General features: G+C 42.7%; 3 protein-coding genes across 5 annotated transcripts; 2 read left to right on the top strand and 1 right to left on the bottom strand.

Annotated features, from left to right (window-relative positions):
• The first annotated feature begins 580 nt into the window (after positions 1-580).
• Positions 581-3,636, top strand: hax1 (HCLS1 associated protein X-1). Its single transcript, XM_022747736.1, has 7 exons — positions 581-756; positions 1,061-1,311; positions 1,580-1,752; positions 1,845-1,908; positions 2,002-2,135; positions 2,861-2,981; positions 3,202-3,636. The coding sequence occupies exons 1-7, from the start codon at positions 692-694 to the stop codon at positions 3,273-3,275; spliced, it is 882 nt and encodes a 293-aa protein (XP_022603457.1). The 5' UTR covers positions 581-691; the 3' UTR covers positions 3,276-3,636.
• Positions 3,637-6,510: 2,874 nt separating this feature from the next.
• On the top strand, positions 6,511-11,827 carry LOC111223544 (aquaporin-3-like). Its single transcript, XM_022747737.1, has 6 exons — positions 6,511-6,683; positions 7,559-7,685; positions 8,645-8,782; positions 9,304-9,422; positions 9,694-9,911; positions 10,020-11,827. The coding sequence occupies exons 1-6, from the start codon at positions 6,597-6,599 to the stop codon at positions 10,186-10,188; spliced, it is 858 nt and encodes a 285-aa protein (XP_022603458.1). The 5' UTR covers positions 6,511-6,596; the 3' UTR covers positions 10,189-11,827.
• A 144-nt stretch (positions 11,828-11,971) lies between these two features.
• LOC111223542 (zinc finger protein 687b-like) lies at positions 11,972-20,374 on the bottom strand. 3 transcript variants are annotated; one of them, XM_022747733.1, is made up of 10 exons: positions 20,347-20,374; positions 17,283-19,637; positions 16,213-16,508; positions 15,933-16,117; positions 15,170-15,346; positions 14,855-15,017; positions 14,146-14,496; positions 13,739-13,839; positions 13,198-13,285; positions 11,972-12,728 (listed from the first exon to the last, which is right to left on the bottom strand). In XM_022747733.1, exons 2-10 carry the CDS (start codon positions 19,621-19,623, stop codon positions 12,120-12,122), a joined length of 4,311 nt encoding a protein of 1,436 aa, XP_022603454.1. In that variant the 5' UTR covers positions 19,624-19,637; positions 20,347-20,374; the 3' UTR covers positions 11,972-12,119. The 3 variants fall into 3 exon arrangements, with proteins under 3 accessions (XP_022603454.1, XP_022603456.1, XP_022603455.1); XM_022747735.1 differs by having other exon boundaries at positions 16,213-16,475; XM_022747734.1 differs by lacking the exon at positions 20,347-20,374 and adding an exon at positions 20,051-20,074.
• Positions 20,375-20,587: the final 213 nt, after the last annotated feature.

The following is a 20,587-nucleotide window of genomic DNA, read 5'->3' as shown; positions in this document are numbered from 1 at the left end:
AGTATAAACATACCCCATACAAGTAAAGGCCCTGCATTACAACTTTTATCCAAGTACAGGTATTAGCATCAAAATTTGCTTTAAGATTAAAATTTTAATATGTAAAATTTAAAATAAATTATTTAATTTAATAATTTTATTATGTGTAATACATTAACGTGTAAGAGGGATCTGTATTCAAGGTAGAGCTAAAATTTAACCAGTTTTTAGCCAAATATAGTGAAGAAGTATCAAGTAACAGAAGATAATAATCAACTAAAGTACAAGTACGTCCAAACTGTACAGTGCTTGGGTAAATGTACTTGGTAATATTCCACCACTGACATTTTATATGCTGGCAGGTCGAAGTGTAAGTAACACTAGAAGTACACAAAGTAAATTAGACGCAAAACTGTACTTCTCCAGTACTTGAGTAAATGTACAATGTACCAGTGACGACGGGTAATAATCTGCGCCCATTTGAACTGTCATAACCTCCCAACATCTCACTTTTTTTTTTAGATGCTCGCATTTCGTCTTTGAGATGGATTTACGGTAACGTAGAATTACGTCTGCTTACGTCATTCGGGAAGTATCCAGAACACTTTACGACATTGTTGACAACTGTGACCGTCTGCCGTTGGTACCAGATGGTGAAGATATATAGTTTGTTTAGTTATGATTTAGGTTTGTACAAAGCAGTTGTCACTAAATGAGTGTTTTTGATTTATTTCGTGGGTTCTTCGGAGTACCTGGAGGCCATCATCGTGGCAGAAGGTAAGTTTATGGAGAGGAGAACACAAGCTAACAGAAGTTCGCTAACGTTAGCTCGGTCCGTGTTGTGCTGGGGTAGTTAGGTAATGAAACAGCTTTAGACACCCTCAGCTCTATCAGAAAGGTCAAGATTAGTGCTTCTCTGCCAAGATAACCACAGGGGTGCCTCAGCTCACATGGTAGCTGTTTTATTTAGACCGAGAGTGACCTGGGGTCTAATAAGATTGAGGGCTTTGGGATCCATTAATCAGTCAATACACATTATTGACATGAACATTCATCCATGTTGCTTACTGTAATGTGTCAGGGACCCCTTCTTCGATGCTATGACTCATGATGATGATGATGAGGAAGACGATGAGGATGGATTCTACTATGATGGGTACCGGGGGGACCAGCAGGACCCTTTTGACAGTGCCTGGAGGTTTGGCTTCAGCTTTGGTCCAGACGGGATGAGGATCCAGGAGCCCCCAGTGTTCGGCCACGTCCTCAGGGAGATGGAGGAGATCTTTTCCCAGATGGGCCGCTGGGATGGACAGCCAGAATCTGGACAGTTTGGTACAAACACTGAGCCATGATGTATTCAAGATTATTATCCATTATTATGTGTTGTTGTTTGTGCCCTTCTCTCTGGTTTAGTTGGAAAAAGGTGATGCCACATGCGTCTGTGCACTGATCTGGATTTGACAACCCTTGAATCAAAATATGATTTCAGTTGTGGGGGGAAGATACCATCCAGTTTTAAAGTGAAGACCTGTGTCATCTAATTTTGTTCTCTTATTTTCTCATTTTCTCAGCTGTAGTCTCTGTTTCCTTTATGTTCTAGGTGTTCCCAGTATCATGCGACCACCATCTCAGGACAAAGCAGAGATAGGAGGAGGGGGATCCAGTGGGAATCCCCTGAGAGACTTTATGTTGAAAACCCCTGACAGTGGCCTACGAGGGCCTCAACCAGGGACTTCTAGAGAGCCCAGAATTGATGGCCACCCTTTTTCCAAGGTAAATGAGACTTATTCATCATGATTTTGTTTCGGGGGCAACTTTAACTTTGTTAACTGTTATGTATAAACTACTCTTGGATGTCTTTTAAGTTCAATGATATTTGGAGACGGGGGCCACAGAAAGCTCCAGAGGAGGAGCACAAAGGAGACAGAGGTAGGGGATATTTTCAATCCTTTAGAAAAAGAGATGGAGTAAATGTACTGTGTGATTTCGCCTTGTATCCAACTAATTAGCCATTCTCTCCAGATCTGGACTCTGCAGTGTCCTCTGGGGGCCTTGACCAGATTTTGACACCACCTGCTGGTCAGGCACCGAACCAGCCCAGAATCCGATCATTCTTCCAGTCAGTCAGTATCACCAAGGTGGTGAAACCTGATGGGGTGAGAGAAACTGTTTATCTGAGTTGTATTGTCAATCATATGTTAATATTCTTTCACAGCAGATTTTCAAGTGTTACACGGAGAAACAAATTTGCCCATTTTATCCCAGTGGGAAAACCATGATAGTGATAGGGAGGGCCAGGGACTGTGAAATGATTGTTGCAAGGGCCACACACCATAAAAACATTAGCACTCTTAGTACTGCAAGGCCATTTATAATATTTTGACACAGTAGCAGTGCACAAAATGGCTTTTTATTTATATTACCACTTGTGAGTTATGATTTTTTATGCCATTAACTCATGTTCTTTAATTTAAAACTTAATTAAAGGACATAAAGGACATTTAATTAGTTCCACACAATTGAATTCAATCAAGTCAATTGAGTCAAATTTGATCGTGTAAATTTAACTTAAATTTTCTGAGCATTTATGCCAAGGGTATTAATTTCACTTAATTTAATTTAGTTTAATTACATTTAATTAAATTAATGTACTCAACTAAATTTAATTAAACACATTGACTTAATTGAAATTTAGATTGATTGAAATTTAATTTGATTACATTTAATTTGATTTAATCAATTTTAATTTCAATAAAATGAAAAATCTTCACTTCATATATTATCCAGACAGACAGATATAAACTACAAATTGACTGGCTGGTGGAGGCAAACAACCACAAGGTGGTAATTCTAGTTTTCTGGTTTTGTGCCTGTGTGTCAGACGGTCGAGGAGAGGCGAACAGTTAGAGACGGCCAAGGCAATGAGGAGACCACAGTGACGCGCTCTGGAGGTCCTGCGGGCCTGGAGGGACCAGACCATCGGACTGGCTCTGTTTTACCAGGTGAGTTTATCCCCTCAAATAATAATAATAATAATAATAGAGATAAAATTGAGTACGAACACAAAAAAATTAATGATAAAAAAAAAAAAACAAGTTTAAAAGTAGTACAGCATTGGGGTGGGGTGGGGGGCACTGGGTGTATTTAAACTCTCAGCTGATTCACTATACATGTTTTCAGGGTATTTTTTTTCACTTATTCTTATTCTTATTTTTATTCCAGGTGGTCAACACCCCTTTTCAGACATGCGGGATTATGACTCATTATTCTCCAAATTCTTTGGAGGGTTTAAATAACATGTAAAGTGAAGTATACTCTCTGGACTTATTGACCGTAGCTTTTGTACACTGAAAATATTTCAGTATGTGAGTGTTTCTGTAGACCTGTGAGTTGGCATATTTATAAGATATGTCTATATATGGACAGAACACATACATGACCTTCAGTTGCCAAAATTACTGTTTTGGATTAGGGTCACTGGCCTGTTGATAGCACTGGGTTTTCAACTGAACACGTAGACTAGAGGCGGCCAATCCCAAAGACATACATCAACACCTGGACAAGTCACAATTACATATTTTATTTTTGTATTGTCCTGTAGACAGGCCTGTATGGATGTGAGTGTGTGATGCATCTAATAAAGTCTTAATATATTTACCTAGTGTTTTTTTCCATGTTATTTTTGTATAAGTGAAAGAGACAAAACACATTGTTACTCAGTTCACCTTATTTAGGAGTTTTTGCTTAAATGGCCAATGTTAAGCAAAAGTTACATAGTCACATTTTAGCATTATTTCTACAGTTAATAAAATGCTCATGTGTCAGACACTTTTTTGCCAACTTTAAGTTAATCCTCTGGTTTCAGACACTAGCGAACACTGCAGTCTAAACAAGAGATTTTAACTCTCGAGTGAACTCTGGCATTTCTTTAGAAATACTCGCAGATCTTTGTGTCTTGTGTAAATGTTCATCCTTACATCGCAGACCTTCCTCCAGTTTACTTTATACTCATGGTGTTTTTGCACACTAGATCTTTCTATATAAACAATTGACTGTTCTAACAGCATTATCTGGTTGTCATGTTGGGGTTTATCTTTCTCACTCACATCAGACTCTTATTCTTTAATAACCTCTTGGATATTAAAGGTCACTTGCATCAAATAAAGTAGTATAAGGGGAAACAAAGTATGTATACTCAGAAACGGATGCTGTTGCAGTGAATGACTTGTGGATAGTAAACGAAGTGATCTTTGACAGCGTGAGAGAACTGCAACAAAATGGTTTGGACGGAGCTGCTGCAAAGTGTGTACAGAATAAACAGGAACTGGAACAACTGAACCGTTTGGTGAAGGAACGTATGAATTTTAAATCCAACCCCCCCTTAACCTGATTTCTCACAGTGTATATAATAACTATAATATTGTTTTACTTGGGGGAATTTCCAACATAAGATGCCAGTGAAACATAAACAGCACCGTCTCTAAGACGAATGCAGCTTGTTCTGTTCTTGTCATGTCTTCGCGTGCCGACTTGTTTCTACCAAGCTTATAACATTCTTGATCACTCTAATCTGGAATCAAGCTTATCATGTCCTCATCAGCGTGGCTCATTTATCAAGGCGGGGTATGCATGACTGCAATCCACTTATTCTTATCTCTCTAGCTTATTTAGCTTGTTTGACATTAACCCACTTTCCTCTTCTCCACTGTCCTAACTCCTTTTTCATTTCCTCCTCTAAAGAATGTCCATTAAATAAAAGGCTCCTATGTAATGAATATTTTACTGTGACATTGGTCAGGATAGTGGTTTCCTTGTGTTTAAACAGAGATGTCTCTGATAGACAAAGTATGATAATTCATGTTCAATTAAAATGTAAAAATTCAAGGAGCTCTTTCATGTGTGAAATATGAGAAAGAGGGGAGTGGAGATATCACCGCCCTGATTTTTCCTCTAAAAACCGGCTTCATCCCTGACATTCTAGAGAGCACCATCCTTGCAAACCATTTTAATAAACATGGAGAAATGAAATGGCATGGTGCTAACTCTGGTGTTCTCCCTCAGCTACTTACAAGTTTGTGTTCCTCTCTGAGACATAAAGCTCTTATAATCATGAATTCCCTTTAATGTGAGTATTCATTTTTAAAAGGTTTCAATTAATATTCTCTGCCGTTTAAACATCATCCCCTTTCTCTGTCTGAATGGGTGGGGGAGCTGTTTCCAAAAGGTCCAATGAGAAATAAGATAAAGAACATTTCAGCACCTTCCTTCATTTCAAGTCTATGATGTGCAGAAAGGTAAATGTGAACATGAGTGACTGTTGTTCAACATACAGAAAAATTCAGATTAAAAAGCATTAATTCTTAGAAGCAAATTACTTCCAAAATTTTTCTCTGAACCGTTTGAATTTTTTTTAGCACACGGATACCTGGATTCAAGTCCAGCTCTCAGCTGACTTTTGCCAACCCTCACTTGGCACAACACTCTGCTACTCACCCACGATCTGCATTAGATATCACAGCCAGTAATATTGGTCTGTGTTTTGGTGTACACTTTTGTTGATTTCTCTGCACCAGGAATTTAAAAAAAGTGCTTCCAGCTTACAGACCACGTAAAAATTATGTCAGCACTTCTAATATATTTATCCCCTTTTGAAGTCAGGAGGGTTTTGTAACATTTTCTAAACTTATTTTACACTGGAAATGATTTAAGACAATAGAATAGAGATGAAATACCTGTTGTAAATTTACTTTATTACACTACACTTTGCTTTTCCATTATTACACAATCCAATGCATTCATTTTATTAATATTACAGTATGATAATCTCCTGGCATTTATTTTTATCTCTTACAGTGATTTGTAATGTGGTAACAGTTTTTTTGGACTCGTATAATCTGAACTGAATTGGCAGTAAAATGCACCACTGCACCAGACCAGGCCAGCACATTTAAATACATCATACAATAAACCTGAAATCTACAGCAAAAGCGCTCTTATGTGCTTATTGCTGTTTTTTATCATCTTTATTGTGTTGTGGTCAATTAAACAGACACAATATGACACAAAGGACAAGTCGTTATAAATATACTGAAATAATTTGCGGTGCTGTGAAACAAGAAATATTCTGCTTAATTTTTGGGACACACTTTTTTAGATTTAAATGAAGAATGCTGACCTGAAGAGTGGCATCAGATCCTGTTTGCATTTAGAGAAGAAGTGATGTGGTGACCAATCAAATGAGAGGAGCAATCAGAGCCAATTCCAACCAGGTGGGATGAGAGCTAAACTACCAAGTGAGTGTTATCAAGCCTCTTTGCTAGAGTCCAGTTTGTGTGTGATGAAGTATTTTGTAATCATGCTTGCTGTGATTTAGATTTAAAAAATAAAATAAAAAGATGTCCAACAGAGTGAAATACTCTCCTCTCTTACCTGCACACACACCACCGCCTCAGCCGTGCCATAAAGTGTGTGACGTAGACCACGGCTCCAGTATGAAAGGGCAAACTCTGCTCAGTGAGGCAGTGGCTGCAGTGTTGTGCGGTTCGGATCCACCTGATGACAGAGTCCCAGCTCTGAAAGCTCACCTGTGGCCGGACGGTGCAGAGGAAACCTCAGGGATGGAGAGGCTGCTGAAGAAGTGTCAGATCAGAAACCAGCTGATCAGGGAGTGCATGGCTGAATGCCTTGGAGTCTACATCCTGATTGTGAGTGTTTTGTTTTTTTTTAAGTTTTTTAGTTGCACGAGGTTAAGGTAAGAGAGGTTAACTAAATGTGTAAATTTGCCAGAGTACAGCAAAGAATTCACCCTCTAAAGTCAATTTAGAAAAGACGATTCCTTTTCATCTTTGTCTTTTCCAGCAAATGCAGGCTTTTGCATTTCATTTCATTTAATAAGCTGTAAAATTTAACTTGAACTTTGCCAATTCATCCAAAGTCTCACTTTATCAGTAAACTCGACATCATGTATATAACAGTTTCCTAAAACTATCACATGCTTACTCTTGCTTTGAAGCAGCTAGTGAGTCTTCACAATAGATAACCAAGGACTTTGGCCTTAAAGGAAAACAGAATGAAAGAGAGTGTGACAGTAAGTGAGGGGGAGGATGGGTGAGGTAAAGGGGGAAGATAAAAGAGCGAGGGCGATGCAGAAAACCCTCATCGTTGATTTCAGGATGGACAGTGATGTTTGTTTGTCTCTGCTGGTGAGGTTTGGGTGGTTTTGTTTAATCGTTGGTGTCTATGTAATGACTGTTTCACCAGGGCAATCAACATTTACAACAGAAATCATAAAGCAGTTTCCTTAGAATTTAAGTTCATAAAAATGGAGATGACACCAGGGCAGCACTGTGTTGTTGTTTACCTGTGTCACAAGATTCTGTGTTAACTGTATAGTGAAGATATAAACATCTTTTTTTCATTATTATTTCAGTGACTAAATCAGTAAATCTCACAGGTATTATCAGTTTTTAAATGCACCGTAGAGTCCTGTGGATTCAGATATCTGGATCAGTATGGTTATTGCACACAGTATACAGTATTATATTCTGTTAAGACAACTCATCATCTCATGCAATTGCAGCTGTTTGGATGTGGCTCCGTTGCCCAGGTGACCACAACTCGGGATAAGAAGGGACAGTACCTGTCAATCAATCTGGGTTTTGCTCTGGGAGTAACATTTGGGGTCTTTGTGTCTCGTGGAGTCTCAGGTAAGGGACTGTAGAACAGTTCTGTTTCCCTCCCCAGGGTTTTAATGTTTTCTTTGAATCCCAATGTAAACCATAATATCTTAAAAGGGGAACTCCACTGATTTATTTACAGGTGTAGAGTCCTGCTGCATATATATTTTAAAAAAAAAGGGAGCTGAGTGAAATGTGATAAATGTTATTTTGGTTTGAAGACTACAAGTTTGAAACCTGTAAAAAAAAAAATCTGGGGGTGCAGAGTTTGAAAGAAGTGAGCTTAGCAGACCTCTTCTCCTCTCAGCTTGAGGCTAGCAGCTCAAGGCTACATTAGCTGCTACTAACATCACACACCTGAATCTTAAATTGAAGATCAGTGGCTGAGTTGCATTGTGGGTAATGTAGGTTTTTCAAAGAAAAGGTATCCTTGGAATGAAAGCTGCATCAATTTTGATCTTTTAGCTGTTCAGGAGTGCAATGCTAAACCAGTGGAGAACTGTTTTAAAGGAACTTCTAATGTGCGCCAACAATGTACAAAGAAAAAGAAAGAAGAACTGATACAGAGGCAGAACTGCTGTCCTCTGCATATGGCAAAGTCCACATTTGTGAACCATGGTACATGGTGCAAGTAATGTGCAACTATAAACTATATTGCAAAGGAAGACTTAAAAATATAGATTTAGGACATGGAAAAAAAATACGACCTACTCCTGCTCTCACTAAAAAGTCAAGACCACCCTACTTTCAGCCAAAAGGAAAATGACCAAACTCGCACCCGTTTTCTGAATCCTTCTCCACCCCTAATATTTTTTCTACAGCCCCTATGTTGTAAAGTGACGCACCAAATGGAGAAATTCAGCTGCTTGTGCACAACATGAGAAATTCTTGTAAAATAATAATATGTTTATTTCATGAGACAAAAAAAAATATTTTTAAGTTATGTTTCATGTCAGACCTGAACTCTTGATTATTTCCTTTTCAACAAGGTGCCCATCTGAACCCTGCTGTTTCTCTGAGCTTGTGTGTTTTGGGCAGACATCCATGGCTGAAGCTGCCTTTCTACATCTTCTTCCAAGTGCTTGGAGCCTTTTTGGCTGCAGCAACTGTTGGTCTGCAGTACTACGGTGAGTTTTTTCTTCACTGCAATCACAATCACACCATAGGACACTAGAAACACAAAACATTTTCTATGGGTACAAGGAGACTATTTGTATTCAAGGACAAGACTTGTGCTATTTCTCTAATTGTCAACAAATGACTGAGAAGACCAAAACCAACAGCCTCTCAATAACCCTGTCTGTGGCATTCAGTCCAAACATATTCATTCCTACTGAAGAAAAACACCGTAGATGTAGTTTTATGTTTCAAAAGGAAAAAAAGGTTAAATAATTTCCAAAATAGCTGGCTCTGTATATTATTAGCAAATGTTACTTAAATTGGATTCATTGATGCATTTGTTTGGGGACTATTTTCATCTGTGAATTATTACACATTTGGTGCTCCAGCTGGTATTTCTGGCAGGAGGACTGTGTATGTGAGATTGAAATAAACAACAGTGCCCATCTTCATCATAATGAAGCAACACGTCAGACAGTGGAATGATGTGGTTCGCATGTTTTTCTTTTTTTTTTTTTGATGTCTACAGATGCCATCCACGCATACAGTGGAGGTGAGCTGACGGTGTCGGGTCCCACCGCTACAGCAGGCATATTCTCCACCTACCCAGCCGACTACCTCAGTGTGTGGGGCGGTGTCGTAGACCAGGTCAGATACTGTCACTCCCTTTTTTTTTGTGAGTTTAAAGGCCTGTTACTCACACGAGGGTGAAACATAAGCGTGTTCTACATTTCTCAATAGTCTCTTGAACTTATACAGAGACGCTACTGCTTTTTCATAATTCATGTTCCACTTGTATGAAATCTCTACAGCTGCTGAAACAGTTAAAGGTACTTCTTTTAACTTGGATTTATCTGTTGGCCTCTCGTCTGGGAACAACCATGGTGATAACATACAACATATTCCCATGTTACACCAGGTGATAGGAACAGCCGCATTGCTGCTGTGTGTCCTGGCTCTCGGGGACCAGAGGAACAGCTCCCTCCCTGATGGTCTTCAGCCTGTCCTGGTGGGAGCAGTTGTGCTGGTTATTGGCATCTCGATGGGCTCAAACAGTGGCTACGCCCTCAACCCAGCCAGGGATTTTGGGCCTCGCTTGTTTACGTACATCGCCGGCTGGGGAGCGGATGTTTTCAAGTTAGTAGTTTCAGCCTTTTTACTTATGTCCACTTAGTAAAAAGTGTTGCTCCGCATTAATGACTACAATGGGAAAACCCAGGTTGAACGTTACCCTACTGTCTGCAGGGCTGGAGGAGGCTGGTGGTGGGTTCCTATAGTGGCTCCCTGTGTCGGAGCGCTGCTGGGAACACTGATCTACGAGCTGATGATTGAAGTCCACCATCCTCCCACTCCGTCTGAGCTCCAGATCTCATGTCAGGAGGCCACTGAGGGCAAGACTGGGCTGGAGCTGTGAAAAACCCACTTAGTGGTAAAATGAATCCATGTTAAAGAGGAAAGAACTGTCATACAGAGTAAACTGTGTAAACGGATGTGACTCATGTTTTTGGAGCATGTAGATTTATTCTGCAGAAAAATCCACTACATTGGTCAACAACCCTTGGATGGACTGCTATGAAAGTTAGTACAGACATTAATGGTCCCCAGAGGATGAATGCTTTTCCTCCAGCGCCACCAGCAGGTCAAAGTTTATATCTTACCCAGAAAAACAAATATCTCAACAGCTACAACCTGGATTGGCACCAGATATGAATCATCATAACTTTGGTGGTCCATTAACTTTTCCTCTAGCCCCACCATCAGGTCAAACTTTTAATTGTCCAATACGGTTTATGACCTGCAAAAAAAAAAAATCAGCCTCAGCTGTACTTTGTGGCTTAGTCTTGTCAATAATATGAATTACAAGTGAATGTCATATGAACAGACCTGAAAACTGTCCTATTTGTTAACAGAAAGAAGCTGCAGACATCGCTCTGAATGTGACCCTCAGCTCTGCAGAGAAACCGAGTCAATCCTCTCTTTTACACATTTATTTCGAAACAGCACAAAAGTGTATGGCATTTCAGCAAGCAGACCACAACCATGGAAAAAGAAAATGACATGAAATTTCCACTATTGAGCTATATAAATATGATAGCATGACATATAAAAGATACAAACAAAAAAAATCCACTCGTAGGCCTCCATCACGTGACCATGAAGGCGGTTTTTGAAACATACAAAAGAAATGTGAGTACAGCAAGCACTGATTCTGTAGATAAAAAAGAACCATCTCAAAGAGATAAACATTTGTATTCATACACATTAAGACAACACGACCCCCACACTCTCCCTCTGCTTTGTAATTACAATGTATAGCTACCTCTGGGGGTGGGGGGGATTCTTTTTTTTTCTTTTAAACTTCAAATTGTTTTGGAAAAAAAAGGGAACAGTACAAGTACAAATACTATACGTATTCACATTATCATAACAAGTTACTAAAACCAGAACGCTTTCTTTTAGTGTAATTATATGTATTTACATGGCAAAACTCGTACACATATACTACTGGCAGGAAGCCTGACCTCTCTTCTTCTAGCATTACAATTAACATCACACATTATTCACACTACACAGGTTACAGACCTCTGGTAACCTCGTCTCCTAATGAGATGCTTTCCAAGATTTGCATCTCATGTTTCTGTTGCACGTAAATCGCACTATGTCTAGCAAGATTTGACGCGACCGACTCACACAAATACCAAGAGTCATAATGTGTTTCATATAAATAAATATTATAGCAACATAAAAATCAGTGTCAAATTCTCCAAACGCTCCTGTCATGTTTCAGATGTCGTCAGATCTTTGCTTCAGATCGGTTGTGCACCAGCCTCTGGAGCTGTTGAAAGTGGCCTAATGCCAGAAAAACGGGTGTGGACTTGAAGCAAACAAAAATGAATATCATGAACAATATGAAGTACAAAAATATGGGCACTACAGCTATCAGGAGTACAGTGGGAGGTGTATGTACTAAAGTATGTGTTACATGAGGAAACAGGCAGGTGGCTACACTCAGAGTGAGAGTGATGGAAATGGAAGGACAAGACGTAATTAGATACAGTATGGCTGATATAGAACTGTTTTACTGGGGGGGGGGGGGTTGAGAGCCGTTCCACGATCACAGGTGCGTTCAGATAAGTGACCAGTAACATGATCAAACATGCAGTTACAATCGCACAGAAGAGGTGCCGTAGATTAAAACTGTTTACGGTAGCTTAAAAAAAAGACTGCACAGGAAGCAGCTCTATTTTTATCTCAGGATCAACATTCATATTCTACCACCTCGGGCATGACCCTCGCCTCCTCGTTGTAGAAGATCTGTCAGTTTCAGAGCACCCCGCCCCGCCTCTACTGGGGCTTGTCTGTCTTGTGTGCGGTGAGGAAGGCCATGCCGTGGGTCCTGAAGTGGGTGTTGAGGTCCGTGGCCTTGTCGAAACGTCGGCCACACACCTTGCAGCTCAGATTCCCGTCTCCGTCCTCACCCAGCGCCTGAGGGGAGGCAGCGGGAGAGCCGTCCGGAGAGCCGTGAGCGCGCGGGGTGCCCCGTTCCGCGTCACTCTGGGTGTCCCGCACGCGGTGAGTGATGAAGCGGTGCCTGCTGAGAGAGCCGGCTGATGCGAAGCAGACGCCACACTGCAGGCACTGGAAGGAGGCTGTGTCGGCCCGATGTTGGGGGATGTGGCGCTGAAACTCCGCCCCGTCCTCGGTGGAGAAGCCACAGGGGACGCAACGGAAAATGTTGTCTTCCTCCTCTAACTCGCTGGGTGTCAGCGATGTTGATGCCACGCACGCCCTGGTTCTCTTTGCGGGCCCACCGCCGTCCTCGCCGTCCTCTGTGGCGTTTTCTTCTTCATCTCCTGCCCTGGCTCCAGGAGGCGCACCCTCACCGTCTTGTTCTGAGGAGCTACCTGGACCTTCTCCCCCTGTGGCTGCACGCTTCCTAGTCATGGGTGGTCCCTGAGGACACAAGAAAGGAGAAACAGAATTAACATCTGCGGTATTGACATACAAGGCAAGCAAAAGGCAGAAGAGAAATTTACATCTTGCCAATCACTACTGCTGTGTCTCAATTCCCTCCTGTACATAATTAATAACAAAGACAATATACAACTTGCATAATTTACACATCCAACAACATACAAACAAACAAACTGCATCATTTTCACATACTAAATGTATATAGTATGTACGACCTTACATATGCATTATAGTATGCTGTTTTTGCTCTTCAATATTAACAGGAAATGATGCAATACGTGCAGTGACAAGCATTTGACAGCTTTTCCATTGTTAACACTACATGAAGAAAACTTGTTTATAATTAGCGTTTAGTGAGGAAATGTGACACAGCTTCAGACTACAACTGAGACAAGAGCCTGTTTATGCCCAGGAACAGGGAGAAGTCCGTAACGCTGTCTCGACTCACCTGTCCATCCGTGGTTCTGTGATGAAGCCGAATATGCTTGTCCAATAAGAACCGGCTGCCAAAGGTGCGTTTGCCTTCTGTGCAGTATCTGAAAAATAAATTACGCAGAGTTGAATTACTTCATCCAGCACTGAGATTAAGCCAGACTGAACAAATTCTAGGCCTAATTAATACAGCCTGACTGATACTTTTTTTTTTGAGTTCCTGATATTGATATTTAGGCCAATAGTATTTTTTTTTAAACATACGATACAGATCCCTTAGATTACTTTAGTATTTCTGTACTGCAATTTCTCATTACTTACAGACTGATATGTACATGATATCGATATATCTGCAATAGGCTAATATATGATATATCGGCGGGGTTGATTTATCTGTCTAACTCTAGAATTAGGATTAAAATAGTAATTAATATACCTAAATAGTAAATCAACCATTGAAAACCACCTTTTAGCAAATAATGAATCCATAACATAATAGTGTTGGGTCAATTTGTGTCTGACAAAACATGTATTTGATGAAAGCTTAAGTGACTCACTGGCAATGGAAGACTCTTTTGTTGCCCTCATGAATGACGCGCTCATGACGTCTCAGGCTGGAAGACGTGCTGAACGTGCCTCCACAAATACGACAAGGGAACTTTATAGTGGGTAACACAAACACACACAGGGAGACAGACGGAGATAAGATAAAAAGACATTCAATCTCAGTCAAATGCGCTACAGTACAGAGAGGAAATTAACAACCACCACCTCCACATATGGATAGTTCTTTTCCTGTTTTACAATGAACTATCAGAGGTCACTTTCCATCCACAGAATACAAGTAGCTGGTTAAACAGTTCAAATTTTGTGCGCTGAAATGTTAAAAACCTCAGTGCCCTCCCGAACTGTAATCACTGGACTCAATACAGTAAGATTAAAATAAATAATAGTAATGTCCCACCTTGCCGTGCTCCATCTTCACATGACTCAGATAGTCTTCGTTGTCAGTGAAGGTGGTCTGACACTGGGGGCAGGTCCACTCAGTCGGAGCGCTGGGATGACTGCTGCCCCCTGCAGAGGTCGAGTGACCCCCTGGAGCCTCGTAGTCCTCATCTCCGTCGTCATCGTCGTCCTCTTCCTCCTCCTCTTCCTCCTCCTGTTCCCGCCCCCAGTCCTCTCCGTCGGAGTTGTCAGGTTTTCCAGAGGACTTTGATTTGAGGCCGGAGGGACCGGATGTGTTGGCCGGAGATGAGGCAGGGTTAGAGGCATCGGACTGAGACTCCTGTTTGGCTGATGGGCCTCTGTGAGCGGTCTGAGGTGGGCGGCAGGAAAAGTGTGAGAGAACAGAAAGGCATACAGAGCAAGTGAATTCATTAACCTCTAAAAAATACCAATTACAACAACTGGTTCACAAAAACTCATATCCATTTCTAAAATAACTGCTGTACTTGGTATAGAACTTAAGACAAGGTCACCAGAGAGGAACCCTGCTAAGGCCGATCCAAGAATTGCTATATGCCTTAGTTGACACCACAGTCACTGTAGAAAGCAATGAATGGGCAACACATAAAGGCAAAAGGCTCATTTATGAATGACAAGATATCATCTTGTATCATATTTTCATAACTAAAATATTTAATATCTGATTATTTACTCTGCAAAAAACACACCTTAATATGCTCCATCATTGAACCTTTCTGGGCGTAGAGCTTAGTGCAGTCAGGACACTTGAACACATGCACTTTTTGCTTGGCTAAATGAGTGTCGAAGTGCATGTACAGCAAGGGTTTTTGGGTAAAAACCGTATCACACATCACACACTTGTAGATCATTCTGCAAAAGAAGAAAAATACAGACCAGGGATTTATATCTCAGGGATCTGTTTCCAAAACGTGACTGTAATTTTCCAACATCGTCTGAGAATATTTGTCTGCACGTGGGTCGAAAATGTCCCAAGTATGTTTTGATAGAAGCAGCACACGTACTTGGCCTGTCCTCCAGTGAGCGTTGGGTGCTGGGTGCTGATGTGACTCTGGGCGCTGGGGGAGGACTTGAAGGCCATAGGGCAGCTGGGGCACTTGTGGAAGACCTCGCAGTGAGCAGTCTGAATGTGGGACTTGATGGAGTTCAAACCTCCGAACACGACCTGGCAACTCGAGCACCTTGATAAAGCAGAATGTGATGTGTTAAACCTCCATTATTTTCTTGAACTGAAATTGAATTCATGTTCAGATACGTGTTCACCTTAAAACCTCCAATGCAGACCACATAATCACATATACGTAGATGCATATAATGTAATATATTGACACAAAAGTACAAAATAGACAGACACAAAAGTAATCAAAGGGTTTCAGCTTCTCAAATGTGAATATTTGCTGGTTTTATTAACTGTCTATGAGAGTAAATGTAATATTACTAGGTTCTCCACTGTTTGCTGGACAAAACAAACAATTGGAATACATCATCAACTTGGGCTTTTGAAAATTGTGACGGGCTGTTTTCAACATTTTCTGATGTTCTACAGACCAAACAAATAATCAGCTAATCAATCAATCATGAAAACAATCACTGGTTGTGGTACTAGTGGTGGCGTCATTGTACATTATACACCTAGACAATAAGTCAATCAGGTATGAAACTGAAGTTTAGACATAAGCGGAGGCCAAGTTATGGGACCTTTTAGCAACTGGATACTGTAGTCGTCATGTGAAATGATAACAACGGTTTTGAAAAGTGTCTACACACCTGTAGCCAATGCGCCTGGCAAAGTGCAGACAGGCCTCCTCCAGGTGGGTCTGGAAGCTGGCCTGCCGTGCGATCCCACCACACTCGGGACAGACATGGGGCGCTCTGTGTTTATGGATCCTCTGGTGGGCGGACACAGCACACGAGTTTGGCAGCATCATGGGAGGTGAGCACTGCGTACATGTCTGAGGCAGAAAGAAAGGAAAATAAAACGCAACAATCAGTGACCACCGATGGAAACCAGCATGAAATATATTGTGCTCTCACCACCAAGACTCACAGAGTTGGGAGCAGCTCTGATCTGCTGGAAGTGCGTGACCAGCTCAGCCTTGCCAGAGAATTGTGTTTGGCACTCCGGACATTTGAAGTTGTTGTACTGCAACCCCTCGGCCTTCTTGCAGGGCAGAGGCATCAGTGCTTGGGGGCCCTGAGGTGCACGGCGGACCGGCCGAGGCTGAGATGCTGCTGGAGATGTAGCATCCTTCAATGGGCTGGAGTTGGCGGAGAGGGCGGGGCCTCCAGGTGTGGTAGAAGGAGAGGAGACTGGAGGAGAGGAGGACGAAGAGGAGAGCAGGCCTGGTCAGCCAAAAGGTGGAAATCAGAAGAGACAAATGGGAAATGGTCAATGGAGATGAATCACGAATGTTTTTTTGTTTTTTTTCATGAATATAATCAGAATGACGTATTTTTGTGGTTCTTTCTTGACTCTCTAGGAAAATAAAAATTTATGACGTAGATTTTGATAACTTATTCATCGTGTCATTTTTTTAAGCATAAATGCCAAAAACTGATTCCTGCTTCTCATTTTTTAATATTTGCCTATTCTATAATAATAAATTGAATTTAATTAATATATTGAATATCTTTGGGTTTTTGATTGATGATTGGCCGAAACAAGCAATCTGGAATCTTTTCACTGTTTTCTGACATTTTATAGATCAACCAATAAATCAACTGTTCCAAGAAAATAACAGAGAGATTGCAGTCCTAGCATGTCAACAACATAACTGAATGTTGACTCCAAAAGCATCAAACACTCTTCATACAGAAGGATTAGTTAATGGACGGAAAATTAATCATCAACAATTTTGATGATCAATTCCTTCCATATCTGCTGTTTCCTACTTCTCGAAATGTGAAAGTTTTATGCTTTTTTTCTGTTTTATATAATTGTAAATTGAATTTCTTTGGCGTTTTGGACTTTGATTTGGACAAAACAAGAGACTTTGATGACGTCACATTGGGCTATGGGAGATTGTGATGGGCACTTTATGACTGAACAATTAATCGTAAAAGTAAACAACAAATTAACTAATAATTAAAACAATCGTTAGTTGCAGCCCTACTTACCACCAATGGGTGTTATGTCCTGCTGGCCAATCATCTGCTCCACGGTGACTGGCCTCATGACCAGGTGCGAGCACTGCATGACCAGCCCACGCTCCTTATGCTCCCTGGCATGCAGCAGCAGGCTGCACTTATTGAAGAAGGCCAGTCTCTTAGCGCAATGGTTGCAGGTCACCTCGATGCGGAGTGATCGTCGGTCATAGTGTCGGGCCAAGCTGCGCTCCAGGGCAAAAGCATCTCCGCACTCCAGGCAGCGGTACCCTGTGGCAGGGAGCGGGAGACCCCACTCAGGTGGTGGAGGAGCTGAGAGGTCGGGCTTGTAGCTCGGCAAAAGGTTCTTACTGTTCAGAATTTTGTTAAAAGCCTCCACCAGGCTCGACTGACTGCGGGAGATGACGGCACCTGTGCTGTTGACGATGGAGGCAGGTTTGTTTGACTGGAGAGTGCCGCCGATGATGGTGCCACTGCCTCCGTTAGCCGTCTTATTAGTGGCTGTACGTACACTGATCCCACCAGCAGCAACTGAGAACTTGGGAGAGGAGGCCACAGCTGGAGTTACAGGCAGGGCAGCAGATTTAGTGATGCTAACAGCAGTGGCGGAAACCTTGGCCTTGTCAGATGCAGCCATTTTGTTTTGGACCTTTGTGGCGGCAGCTAGCATGACACTGCTGGCTGCAAGTGTAGACACGGGCAGAGCATTGAGAGCACTTACTTTCTGGGATGTTGTTGTCATGTGTCCTGGGGAAGCTTCAAGTTTTTGGGCCTTGTTTCCTAACACCTTACGCTCCCCAGTTTGAGCTTTAGGGTCCAAACCTTTCCCTGCAGCACCACCTTTAGGCGCTACCCTTGTGACAGTTCTGGTGATTCCACCTGTGGAGGTTTTAATTGTTTTTATTCTGACTTTGAGGGGTCGGGATGGAGCTCCAGAAGCAGCAGGTGCAGCAACGCCTGTTTCTCCTCCATCAGTGGACGGAGGTTTAGGCTTGCCATCATCCACCTCCATCTTTTCCTCACCTGTTCTCACATTTTCTCCCTTGTCAGCTTTGCCATCAACCACCCTATCTATCCCATTCCCTACCTCCATCTCCTCCTCCTCCTCTTTAGGCTCCCGCAGTTCAGATGGAGGTGGAGTGGAGGCCACAGCAGGGCTGGAGCATCTCTTAGTGGCGACTTGAGCAGTTGATTTTGGCATCTCTGGTTCAGGACTCTCTGGTGAGTCTCTCTCTTCTATGACATGTTCTGGGTGCCTGTCCTCCAGCTGGGGACTCTCTGTTGAGCCAGACTGGGGGGTTGAGGAAGTTAGAGATGCCCCTGAAGGAGTGTCCCCAGGTTTAGGGTGAGATGCAGTAGAGGATGTGGGCTGAGTTGAGACCGAGTCAGACTTGTAACGTCGGCTCAGTTGAGTGCAAGTCGGGGAGTCTGGGTTCTCCTGGATGACCAGCGGACTCCCCAAATCAGGGTCAGAATCATCTTCCTCTATCTGCTGGTGCTGAAACCCAGCAGGGCCACTTTTGGGAGCTCCGTTAAAAGGCTGAGATGAGTGCAGTGTGTGTGATGAGAGGGCAGAAGGTGGAGTTGGAAGCAGAGGCTTGGAAGGTGGAAAGAAAGGCGCGGCTAGTCCAACGGGCCCACCTGCAGCCAGAGGAGATGACCCCGCTGATAGAGAGGAGGATGAAGGTAATGATGCTTTTACCCCATCTGCCCTCTCTTGGCCTGTATCCTGCTGCTGCTGGTGTTGCTGCTGTAGAAGCTGCATCTTCCTGGCCCGGCCCACCGGATCTCCAGACCCCTGTGCCACAAGCGGTTTAAGTCTGTTGAAAATGTTACCACCCTGCTTGTGAGGCTTGTTTGCACCGGCACCCGCTGCTTCTGAAGACACTTTAGGGGTGTTCATCGACCACGACGCTCCATTAGACTGGGCCTGGCTGAGGGGAAGGGGCGTAGAGACACCAGATGCCCCAAAACCGTTGTGGTTGAGAGCTTCAGATTCAGCCATTCCAGGGGCACAGGCACCTAGTCTAGGACCCACATCTACCCCTGTGATCACATCAATAGGGTCCTGGTCTGTCTCCCCCTCCCCTCCATCTACGGTCTCCAGGCGGACTTTATTCTTTACAATCACACTAACAATTGAGGTGTCCGCCTGGGGGTCTGAGGGGCTCGGCGGCCTCAAGGATGACCCAACACCCACCACGCTGTCCGACTTTCCCAGGGGTGCGCCTGCAGCTCCATGAGGTCCCTCTGCCTCGTCTGGGGCAGACTGGATGGCCTCTTTGGCATCAATGTCAGGAATGTCAAATGCTGCCAACAGGTCATCAAAATCTGGGGTCTTCATGTCCCCCATACCGGGATTAACTCCTGCAAAAACATAAATTCAGAGACATAATAGCACAAGGCAACAAAATGCACTAGCATGAACATGCCTGGGTTGTTGTCCATTACCCAGCATAATACCTACTACAAAAGCTCAACATGCAAAACGTTAAAATCGTAAATGGTCGTTAAAACATTTCTATTTTCGATGTAAACTCTTGCGTGCACCTTCGTTTGACACAAACTGACAAGCTGCAGCAGGTTAACTTGTTATTGGTGAAGCAGGCTAAGCTTCACGGATCCTGCACTAGCATTTACATTAGCCAGCTAGCATTTTAGCGTCGGCGGTTCTGCAACCAAACCCTTCTCTGGTAACAGGTTCAGCACTAATTTGCTATGAATGGGAAACGCTGCTACAATAAAGCTTTTAGTGCATGCAGAAGCCTTGAAGTAGTGACCATTTAATAGACAGCTGAACCGGGACGGCGTTTCGTAGCAGCGACCTCGGTTATTTTGAGCTAACGATATTCCTCCCCGACTGAGGCTGGCTAGCTGGCCGCTGAGCTCCAGCCAAGACAGAGGGGTCATTTAGCTAACTAGCTAGCGCTCGCCATCAAAAAGCAACCGGAGCGGTTTGCTGAGGTGTGGTTTCACAGCGGTAATAACCCGGTGATCGTAGGGTCGACGATGTCTCAGAAGAGAATGACTGGGATGGGGATTTTCGTTTAATATTGCATGTATTTTGATTGTTTACCTGGATATGCGATTCCCGACTATCCTAGCTCGTTTTCAGCTGAAAATGCTGCGCTTCCCGTCACATGATCCGAAACATCCTATCAGGTTGTGATAGCGCTGGAAAAATGCACGGAGGATGCTGCAAACGACACGTATATTTATTTTCTACTGGGAATGACATAAAACATTCATCAGTGTCCTCAACACACTATTTTTAAACATCGCGTGAAACCACTTGAAACCGGGACCGTCGTCTCTGC

This window comes from Seriola dumerili, unplaced genomic scaffold (genome assembly GCF_002260705.1).
Source record: "Seriola dumerili isolate Sdu_G_001 unplaced genomic scaffold, Sdu_1.0 BDQW01000110.1, whole genome shotgun sequence".
Taxonomy (NCBI): Eukaryota; Metazoa; Chordata; class Actinopteri; order Carangiformes; family Carangidae; genus Seriola; species Seriola dumerili.
This window is presented reverse-complemented; position numbering and strand designations above follow the sequence as displayed.

What these genes read in the sequence shown, in the direction of transcription:
- hax1 (XM_022747736.1), top strand. Translation starts at nt 692, where the DNA reads ATGAGTGTTTTTGATTTATTTCGTGGGTTCTTCGGAGTACCTGGAGGC. An exon ending in GCCAGAATCTGGACAGTTTG is followed by an intron (nt 1,312 to 1,579) that starts GTACAAACACTG and finishes TTTATGTTCTAG; the next exon opens with GTGTTCCCAGTATCATGCGA. An exon ending in ATGGCCACCCTTTTTCCAAG is followed by an intron (nt 1,753 to 1,844) that starts GTAAATGAGACT and finishes ATGTCTTTTAAG; the next exon opens with TTCAATGATATTTGGAGACG.
- LOC111223544 (XM_022747737.1), top strand. Translation starts at nt 6,597, where the DNA reads ATGGAGAGGCTGCTGAAGAAGTGTCAGATCAGAAACCAGCTGATCAGG. An exon ending in TGTGTCTCGTGGAGTCTCAG is followed by an intron (nt 7,686 to 8,644) that starts GTAAGGGACTGT and finishes CTTTTCAACAAG; the next exon opens with GTGCCCATCTGAACCCTGCT. An exon ending in TGGGGAGCGGATGTTTTCAA is followed by an intron (nt 9,912 to 10,019) that starts GTTAGTAGTTTC and finishes TACTGTCTGCAG; the next exon opens with GGCTGGAGGAGGCTGGTGGT.
- LOC111223542 (XM_022747733.1), bottom strand. Translation starts at nt 19,623, where the DNA reads ATGGGGGACATGAAGACCCCAGATTTTGATGACCTGTTGGCAGCATTT. An exon ending in GCCAGGCGCATTGGCTACAG is followed by an intron (nt 15,347 to 15,932) that starts GTGTGTAGACAC and finishes TGCTTTATCAAG; the next exon opens with GTGCTCGAGTTGCCAGGTCG. An exon ending in TGAAGATGGAGCACGGCAAG is followed by an intron (nt 13,840 to 14,145) that starts GTGGGACATTAC and finishes CCCACTATAAAG; the next exon opens with TTCCCTTGTCGTATTTGTGG.